At 44.4% G+C, this 10,156-nt stretch overlaps 1 protein-coding gene across 2 annotated transcripts; it reads right to left on the bottom strand.

Annotated features, from left to right (window-relative positions):
• Positions 1–1,849: 1,849 nt before the first annotated feature.
• LOC149456367 (uncharacterized) lies at positions 1,850–9,086 on the bottom strand. Of its 2 annotated transcripts, none has more exons than XR_016313883.1 (2): positions 2,030–9,086; positions 1,850–1,937 (listed from the first exon to the last, which is right to left on the bottom strand). XR_016313883.1 is itself a non-coding variant. In XM_089685028.1 (2 exons), exon 2 carries the CDS (start codon positions 8,439–8,441, stop codon positions 2,256–2,258), a length of 6,186 nt encoding a protein of 2,061 aa, XP_089541154.1. In that variant the 5' UTR covers positions 8,442–8,808; positions 8,901–9,086; the 3' UTR covers positions 1,850–2,255. The 2 variants fall into 2 exon arrangements, 1 of the variants encoding a protein (XP_089541154.1); XM_089685028.1 differs by having other exon boundaries at positions 1,850–8,808; positions 8,901–9,086.
• Between the last annotated feature and the right edge of the window lie 1,070 nt (positions 9,087–10,156).

Genomic DNA, 10,156 nt, shown 5'->3' with positions numbered 1-10,156 from the left:
GTATAGTTACATCTGGTACATATCTATAACAATTATGCCAAACATATTGAGACAAAGCAAAGGATTGTGACACATTAATTTAATTAAACTGCAGTGTTATAATAACAACAGATATACAAAATGCACACATTTGCAGACACAACTTTGATTTTATTAAAAAACATCCCCCAAATTTTGGCAAGACTTAATTTGATGTTCAGACTGTGGCTGCTTTCTAAAGAGAACAATGGAAAGTGCAGGAGGCTACACTAAAGCACATATCCACTTTATTGTATAGAAAAGCAGCTTAAAAACACCAGACTATATGCCAGTGGGGAGAAAAAAGGTTAATGCATATTGCACTAACCTCAGCACTTAAACATAGCAGCGCTACCTTCTCTTTCTATATTGCCAAACAGCCAAAGTCTGAGTTTAAAAGCTTGTCCCTTGCCAGCATGCTGCAGAAAAGGAGCTTTGGTCTCTGAGTGGAAGCAGTGGCCTCTCTGCATAGAAGCAAAGGGCTGAAACAATAGCATATGTTTTGTACCTAACAATTGCAGAGTTCATACTCCCTGCTGATTGGAGACCTCCAGCTTGCCACAGCAGGGAGTGCTGGACATCTGCAGAGTTCACTGATCTGCACAAAAATACAAATCCTTTTAGCAGGCAAAATAGCTCACACATGTATTTCAATAGCTGTGATAAAAAGTGACACTGTAAAAGAATGCATTGGATAATTGCCTGTCCAACAGAGGACCTCCCAATCATCACTCTTGCACAGCTAGAAACACTGCTACTATCCAACACTAACTGGTGTGTCAGATGCTGGGTCCTGGGGTTTCACATGCTGGTCACTACAGGACACTGTAGTGATATAGAAGCCAACAGCTGTGTTGCTTGGTTTTCCCCTTTCAGGACTACAGCACACCTCACCTTTTGTGTTATGGAAATGAGGGACGGTGTGCTGTAGTCCTGAAGGGAGAACTTAGGCAGGGCTGACGAAAAAAGCCAACGAGAGTACAACTTCCCGCACTGAAATCATTAACTACTTACCCTCCAGAGGATTTACCCCCCTTCTTGACCAGGCCATTTTTTGTGTTACGGCGCTGCATTACTTTAACTGACAATTGTGCGGTCATGCAATGCTGCACCCAAATGAAATTTAAGTCCTTGGTATTTGGACGTAAAAGGCAGACAAAAAAAAAAGGCAGACAGTTTTGAGAATAAAACAATATTTTTGACTTTTTGCTATTAAACATGTCCAGTAAAAAATCTAATTTCAGCATAAATTTAGGTCAAAATGTATTCTGCTACATGTCTTTGCTACAAAAAATCCCAATAATTGTAAATTAATTGCTTTACGTGAAAGTTATAGCATCTACAAATGGCGGTATATATACTGGAATGGGTTTTTTTCAACACTAGTAATGGCAGCAATCAGCGACTTATAAATGGACTGCGGCGGGCATTGGGACACTGGGGGGAACTGACTAACTGCCACTGACATCCCCAGTGACACTAATACAGTGATCAGTGCTAATAAAAAGCTACTAATGACACTGGGCAGGAAGAGGTTAACATCTGGGGCGATCAAAGGGTTAACTGTGTGCTGTTTTACTATGTGGCCTGTGTGTGTTTTACTATATAAGCATGCTACTTTGTATTGCTCTGCTATGCAGAGCAATACAAAGCAGCATGCCAGTACTGACAGGGGAGATCTGTATTGTTTTTTTTTTTTAATTAATAAAAACCATTCAGATACAAAAATGAATTAAAATAGAGGTGTCCTGCCTTCTCTGCAGTTATGAAAGGGTTACAGAGGATTACAGGCAGTATAACCTTTGATGTCCACACAGTAAAGAGTCGATGATTGATAACCGATGATCTTTTACTGATAACATGTGACATAATGAGAATGCGCGTGAATAAATGCGCGAATGTGAACAAATGCGGTAAAACTGAAATACAAACAGAATAAACAAACATAAGTACATATCTAACTTCCTAGCTATGTGCATAACATTCCACAGTACATAGGAAGGGTACTTACAGACTTTGGGGGTCTAATCAAGCCCATATATGAAGAGGGAACAGCATCCCACATGTACTTGCATTGTAGAATTTCTTCAGTCTGAAGAGATGAGGTCACTTCCTCCCAAGTTAGCAAACAGGACGTCCCTAGCCTTAAAGGGACAGACACTGCTGAATGCTAAAGAATGCCTTGTGTAATACAAGGCAGCACACTCCCCACCTGGCATAATAATGATATGCCACTATTAAACTCTTGGAAGGAGTAAAACGACTTCCGTGATGGGTCTAAGGTACACCTTAGGGGTGCCCCGTTTTACTACTCTGACCTCTACTTTCCTGACTCTGCTATCACTACTAGCATCAGTCCCCACAATGAGTCCAATTGGCCACTCGTTCCTGTGGGCCTGAGAGTCTTTTAGTAGAACAACATCTCCAACTTGTAAGTTGGGCTTGTCGGCTTGCCATTTGTTGCGTGGTTGGAGGGTCGTCAGGTACCCCTGTCTCCATCTCTTCCAGAAGATATTGGCAAGGCTTTGAACTTGTTTCCATTGCTTGGTGTACAAGTCTTTAAGATCAAAGTCCCCGTTGGGAGCTGTCACCATCTCCATCTTCTGGGTCAGCAACGTTGCCGGTGTCAAGACGGTTGGCATCTCTGGGTCAGTAGACACTGGGACCAAAGGTCTGGCGTTCATGATAGCCATGACTTCAGCCATCAGCGTGGTTAAGACTTCGTGTGTGAGACGAGTAGATCCAATCTTTAGAAGCATTGCATCTAGAATGCGGCGAGCTACTCCAATCATCCTCTCCCAAGCTCCTCCCATATGTGAGGCATGAGGAGGATTGAAGATCCAAGTGCATCTTTGATTTTGAAGATAGTTACTTGTTTCTGAGTCTGTTGCAACGATCTTCAATTCCTTGCAGGCTCCAATAAAGTTTGTGCCACAATCAGAACGAATCTGTTTTGCTGGTCCCCGAATGGAGAAAAATCTTCTCAAGGCATTGATGAAGCTTGAGGTAGATAGAGACTCAATTACCTCAATGTGAACTGCTCTGGTACTCATACACGAGAAAAGAACAGCCCAGCGTTTGCTCTCTGCACTGCCTCCTCTGGTCTTGCGAGAAGAAATGTTCCAAGGACCAAAAACGTCTAGGCCTACATTTGTGAATGGAGGATCTGAAGCCAGCCTGTCTGGAGGTAAGTCTGACATCTTCTGGACTTCAAGTTTTCCTCTGATTTTCTTGCAAGTTACACATTTGTTAATCACACTGGAGACTAGTCTTTTACCTCCTAGGATCCACAATCCAGCTGAGCGGACTGCTCCTTCAGTGAGGTGGCGACCTTGATGTGCAACTTGCTCGTGGTGGTGTCTTGTCAGAAGAACGGCAACATGATGATTCTTGGGTATGACAAAGGGATGTTTTTCTAGAATAGTCATATCAGCTGCGGGTAGACGACCTCCAAGTCTCATCACTCCATCTTCATCAAGGACAGGGTTCAACTTTTTGAGCGGGCTGTGTTTAGAAAGTTCTTCTTTCTTGAGAAGACATTGAATTTCTTCCTTAAAGGCTTCCTGCTGAACACATCTGATAATGGTGACATTGGCTTGCTCAAGATAGTCATTGTTACCCTGGTCAACACTGGCTGTTTTGCTGAAGGATCTGGCCAAGCAGATGAGTTTCCCTATGGCACGGATGAGTGACTTCCAGCTGGAAAACCTTTCGAACCTACATGAGCCAAGACCTTCTCTGGTGGTTAGAGTCTTGTAAACTGCAACTAGAGGTCTTACCTCTTTGTCTTGGTCTGGTTCTACAAGCTGAAAAGTTCCTTTCTGATCAGTCTCTTCAGTTTCTGGTCCAGTCAAGAAGGATGGACCTGTGAACCAGTTAGTCTGTTTGAGGACAGCAGCTGGTACCAGTCTAGTCCCATGATCAGCAGGGTTCTTGTCTGTACTGATGTGATGCCACTGTTCTGGACTTGTACACCTTCTGATACGTGTTACTCTGTTTGACACGTATGTGTAGAATCTTCTTGAAGCGTTATAGATATAACCTAAAACAATCTTGCTGTCTGTGTAGAAGTTCACTGCATGGATCTCGATGTCCAGTTCTGCAATGAGTAAGTCTGCTATCTCCACAGCTAGGACAGCAGCACAAAGTTCTAAGCGTGGAACCGTGTGAGCAGGTCTTGGAGCCAGTTTGGACTTTCCCAGGATGAATCCTGCATGGCTTTGTCCCTGAATGTCTATGACTCTAAGGTAGGCTACAGCTGCTATAGCCACGGTGGATGCATCTGAAAACACGTGTATCTCTCTTCGTTTTGTAACAGACAAAGAAACAGAGACGTATGGTCTTTGGATGCTAAATCGCTCAAGCTCCAGCAAAGAGTCTTTCCACAACTTCCACTGCATTTCTTTCTTTTCAGGTAGAGGTGTGTCCCAATCACTTTGTTCTAGCTCAGTTGTAATCTCTCTCAAAAGAGCTTTGCCTTGCATGGTGATGGGTGCTACGAACCCCAAGGGATCGTAAAGACTGTTGACCGTAGACAAGACACCTCGCTTTGTGAAAGGCTTCTCTTCCCTGGATACTCGGAAGGTGAAGCTGTCAGTTTTCAAGTCCCAACTAAGCCCTAAGCTTCTTTGAAGGGGTGGTGAATCTGTACCTAGATCTAGGTCTTTGAGGTCTTTTGCACGGTCTTCTGCTGGGAATGCTTCCATTACTTTGCTGTTGTTGGAAGCCACTTTGTGCAGTCTTATGTTAGATTCTGCTAGCAAGTCTCTAGTGTTTTTTAAAATGTTAATGGCTTCTCCACTACTGGAGAAAGAAGCAAGTCCATCGTCTACATAAAAGTTTTTCATAACAAATTGTTTGGCTTCAGGGTTGTGTCTGTCACCTTGCTGCGCTGCTCGTCTCAAGTTATAGATAGCGACAGCTGGTGAGGGACTGTTCCCAAACACATGTACTTTCATCCTATACTCTATAATACCTTTGTTGAGGTCGTTGTCTTCATACCATAGGAACCTCAGGTAGTCTCTGTGGTCTTCACGGACAAGGAAACAGTAGAACATCTGCTGTACATCTGCTGTTACTGCAACAAGTTCTCTTCGGAATCTGATAAGGACTCCAAGAAGTGTGTTGTTCAGGTCTGGTCCGCTGAGAAGTACATCATTAAGGGAAATACCTTCATGCTTTGCACTGGAATCAAATACTACACGTATCTGACCTGGTTTTTGAGGATGGTACACTCCGAATATTGGCAAGTACCAGCGTTCTTGTGTTTCATGCAGTGCTGGTGCTTTTTCAGCTTGATCTTTGTCAAAGATTTTCCGCATGAATTCTTGGAAGTGTTCTTTCATGTCTGGCTTTCTTTCAAGAGTGCGCTGCAATAGCGCAAGGCGTTTCTCTGCTTGCACTCTGTTGTTGGGAAGACGATGCCGTGGTGTACGGAATGGTAGTGGGGCTACCCAACTGCCTGCTTTGTCTTTGAAGACTTCTCTGTCCATGATCTCAAGGAAGAGGTTATCTTCAACAGATGGTGCTAGTTTGTCATCATCTTGAGTTCTCTCAAACACTTTGTGGCTTAGCTGATCTGAATCTTCAGCTGAGGCTGTATCTTCCAGGAACCTCTGGATGTTCTGGGGATGTGTTGGGTTAGATAGTTTCTCTTTAATCTGCATGCTGTTGTTACATGGGCAAAGACATGACGTGCGACCGTTCTGCAGCAGATTTGTTCTGTAGACATTCACCTTTGCGGGTTTGTGAAGTCCGTCCAGACATACATTTCCAACGATAACCCATCCAAGATCAAGACGTTGAGCAAATGGTGCATTGTGCGGCCCATTGTATTGTTCTCTGACCTTGTGCACTCTCAGTATGTCTCTTCCTAGTAGAAGGACGATTGCAGCATCTGGGTTGAGTGCTGGGATCTTGTCTGCTATTCGCATGAGATGAGGGTAGTGACGTGCCACTTCAGGTGTGGGAATCTCTGACCTGTCATCTGGTATCATGTCACATTCTATGAGGGTAGGAAGAGTCAGCTGCGTCTTTCCATCTAATGACTCGATGGTGTAGTTGTTTGCTCTTCTCCCTGATGTCTCTATAACTCCAGAACATGTCTTCAAGGTGTATGGAGTTGAACTTCCTTTGTCCCCGAAGAGGTCAAAGAACTCTGTCTTTGCTAGAGACCTGTTGCTTTGTTCGTCTAGGACTGTATACATCTTCACTGCCTTTTCTCTGAGACCGTTGGGATACACTTTGACTAAGCATATCTTGGAGCATGATCTAGAGAGTCCTGGTTCTGTACAGATCTCAGTGCACTTTGAAGTTATCGCTGGTGTTGCACTTTCTTTTTGCTCCCCACCATGATCTTCTTGAGTTGCTGGAACTTCTGATTTCCATGGTGGTGGTCCTGGGTGCAGTGCTGACAGATGTCGGTCATTGTTGCATTCTGTGCACCGTATTTCTCTCTTACAGTCTTTTGCAAGATGTTGCATTGAGGCGCAGCATCTGAAACAAATGTGATTGTATTTAAGGTAAGCCTTGCGCTCCTCTAATGTCTTACTTCTGAAACTGCGACATTTTCTTAGTGGATGAGGCTTGTTGTGTATTGGGCACTGTTTGTCTGGATCCTCAACTTCCTTGCTTGTGTTGTCTTCCTGATTGGCTGCAGCCTCAGGCGGGACTTCTGTCTTCCGCACAGACACTGTTGCTCTGCGTTCTTTGTAGTGTACTGGTGGCTGCTTCTCTGTCCTTGGGGAGCTTGCAACTCTCTTGTTCAGGAAGGCGAAGCTTGGGTCATTGCGTGTCTTAGCTTGGTCTACAATGAATTCAGCGAGGAAGACAAACGGTGGAAATGCAACTCGATAGTCTTTCTTGTATCTGGATGCTTGAGAGACCCACCTTTCTTGCAGGTTGAAAGGGAGCTTCTCGATTATGGGCTCTACTCCACGTGCTGTGTCTAAGTATAAGAGACCTGGCAGAGTTCCACTAGTCTTTGCTGCTTCTATCTCTAAGAGTAGGTCTCCGAGCTCTCTCAGCTTCTGATTGTCTTTGTTTGTCATTTTTGGGCAAGTTTCAATTTTCTTTAAAAGTGCTTCTTCAATTACTTCAGGTGACCCATAGCAGTCTTCCATTCTCTGCCAGACCATCGCAAGTCCTGCTGTTGCATCATGGACATGCACTGACCTGATTCTTTTGGCCTGCTCTGAGGACTCTGGTCCTAGGTATTTGGCGAGTAGGTCGAGCTTCTCTCTGTCTGTCAGCTCTAAGTTTTGGGTGCTGCTTAGGAAGGATGACCTCCAGGCCCAGTAGTTTTCAGGACGATCGTCGAACTTCAAGAGACCAGTGCTCACCATCTCACGGCGCATCAGGTATTTCGACACGTCTGTAACCCTTGCTGTGTCAGGTGCGTTTGTTCTGGGTACAAATGCGGGACTACTGGCTGATAGTGACTGATGGGTTCGTTGAGGTATTTGACTAAGTCTATTTTGGTCAGATGGTTGCTCTCCTCTATTGTAGTCTAGATCTGGTTTTGCACAAGGAGAGGTTATATCGCCATCTACTTGGTTTTTTAGCGTGTTGGCGGTTTGGTATCTGAGCCCGTGATTGGTTGAATTATCACGTGGCGGTTCAGGTTCAGTCTTGTAGTGATGCGTAACATCAAAGCTGTCTGCTCCCAACTGGGTCCTTGATGGTTTCGGTGCGTCACTAGGCTGTTTATCAGGGTATAGGATTGCTTGTGATTGCACATACTCACGGGTGCGTTGGAATGTACTGAGAGGTGTTATCAGGGTTTCCAGTACATCGCTCTCTACAAACTGAATATCTGCAGCTCTCGCGAGAACTTCGGCTTCAGCTATGGCTGCTGCAGCTATTTTCTGTTGCTGAAGTATGTGTAAAGAGGCTTGCACTTCTGCCTTTCTCCTAAGCGTTTCTGCTTTTCTCCTAAGCGTTTCTGCTTCTCTCCTTTTCATTTCAGCTTCCCCTTCGGCTTGTCTCTTTTTTAATTCAGCCTGACTCTTCTGCTGCTCTTCATCTAGGTAGCCTTGCTCTTTCATAAGCTCTGCTTCCTGTATGGCATAGGAGGCCATGGCGCATGCGGCCTCGGCCTTGGCTTGTGCCCTGGCGGCGATAGCGCTGACTGAAGACAAGTTTGTGACGCTAGAATGTCTGGAACTTGTATGCTTACTCCTGGCTGCCCCAGCACTGACTGATGATAGGTCTGTGACGCTAGAATGCCTGGAACTTGAACGCTTAGATCTGGCGGTTTCTGCTTTGGATGACGACAGATCCGATTTGTTATAAGTTCTCGGCGTGCTGCATTGTGACCTAGTTTCCAGTGTACTGTGCATATTTTCTTCCTGCTTGCACGAGATTTTAGGAAGGGTTAATTTAGTGATATCTTTCATATCTTTCTCTGTGTCTGTGTGCTGCATTGTGCTTGAGTGGAGTACACAGCGTGTACACGAAGCTGAGTTAGTTTCACTTTGCTATGCCTAGACTGGCTGTGCTGTGGGGATTTCACACACACGTGCTGTATTAACAGTTAAGAGTATCCTCTGTGTTGTGGGGCTTGCTGTAGATTTTTCACACAATGTGCTCTGAAGTAACTGTGTAAGTCTTTTTACTGTCCTGCCTTCTCTGCAGTTATGAAAGGGTTACAGAGGATTACAGGCAGTATAACCTTTGATGTCCACACAGTAAAGAGTCGATGATTGATAACCGATGATCTTTTACTGATAACATGTGACATAATGAGAATGCGCGTGAATAAATGCGCGAATGTGAACAAATGCGGTAAAACTGAAATACAAACAGAATAAACAAACATAAGTACATATCTAACTTCCTAGCTATGTGCATAACATTCCACAGTACATAGGAAGGGTACTTACAGACTTTGGGGGTCTAATCAAGCCCATATATGAAGAGGGAACAGCATCCCACATGTACTTGCATTGTAGAATTTCTTCAGTCTGAAGAGATGAGGTCACTTCCTCCCAAGTTAGCAAACAGGACGTCCCTAGCCTTAAAGGGACAGACACTGCTGAATGCTAAAGAATGCCTTGTGTAATACAAGGCAGCACAAGAGGTTTCAGTTTGTAGTGCTCAAACACAGCCGAGTCCCTTTTTAATGAATAACAAATTACAAAGCAGTTAATAAGGTTATTAGTGTGGGGTGTGTGTGGGGATTTCTGTGTGACCCCCCCTCCTTCAACTGGGAGATACATCAAACGTTGCTAAATTTAAGGTACAAGACACAATATTTTACATATGAAGGCTGCCGCCATCTTATAATCGCTTTCCGTATTTTAGATACATTTCATCAGGCTCAACCAATCGCCAACATCTTCTATCCTACATTTCAATCTCCATTTACTTCTTAGCATCATACACAAGCAGAACCATTAGATCATGGTTTGTCCTAGGCCGGAGTAAGACATTTTAGCTTTCATGAGTAGTGGAACTGCGAATATCAATGAGAAGCCAGCAAGTTAAAGAGGAGTTCCAGGTATGGATATTTTATACATAGTAACTGTACATTGGTTCAGCTTGGACCAATGTAACTGAAATTGACACAGCTACTCCAGTAATCTCCACTTGCTACCGGGTCCAAAGCGAAGTGTCTGGCCCGATGCACTGTGAACACCGAACATTGTGTCTTTTTCCCAGAAAGACCTCAATCATGAAACAAAAATTTATTGTGGCAACTAGATGGTTTTGACAATAAAGGAACTACACATCAGGGCTTGACAAATCCCAGGCGCCAGGTCACCATGGTGACTAGAAATTGCATCAGGGAACCTGGATTTACAGACTGCCTCCCATTGACTTCAATGTAAAAACTCTTGTCAATAGCAATCATATGTAAACACTTAAGTACGCATCAGGGATGTTGGATTCCTATCGCCCAACGCCTGGGACATGTAGTTTCGGGTGCCCGGCAGGTAGTTTCTACCTTTAGCCCTGCTGTGGACAAGCAGCAGGGCTCACCTGTCAGGTGAAGCAATTGGCGGCGGCCACACAGTGAAAGTTACACCCAAGCACATACCATCCTCCCCCCTAAAAAAAATTGAGGCCCCCACCCCCCAATACAAACGTAAAAGCACATGCTGGGGCGCCTACGCATGCAACCGTCAATTGTAATACA

Source organism: Staurois parvus, unplaced genomic scaffold (assembly GCF_062004578.1).
Source record: "Staurois parvus isolate SC_StPar_1 unplaced genomic scaffold, SC_StPar_1.0 ptg000362l, whole genome shotgun sequence".
In the NCBI taxonomy this organism is placed as follows: domain Eukaryota; kingdom Metazoa; phylum Chordata; class Amphibia; order Anura; family Ranidae; genus Staurois; species Staurois parvus.
The sequence above is the reverse complement of the archived record's forward strand: the minus strand, read 5'-3'. Positions and strand labels throughout refer to the sequence as shown.

Bases quoted from the DNA above. Each gene is read 5' to 3' on its own strand.
- LOC149456367 (XM_089685028.1), bottom strand. From the start codon at position 8,441: ATGCAGCACACAGACACAGAGAAAGATATGAAAGATATCACTAAATTA.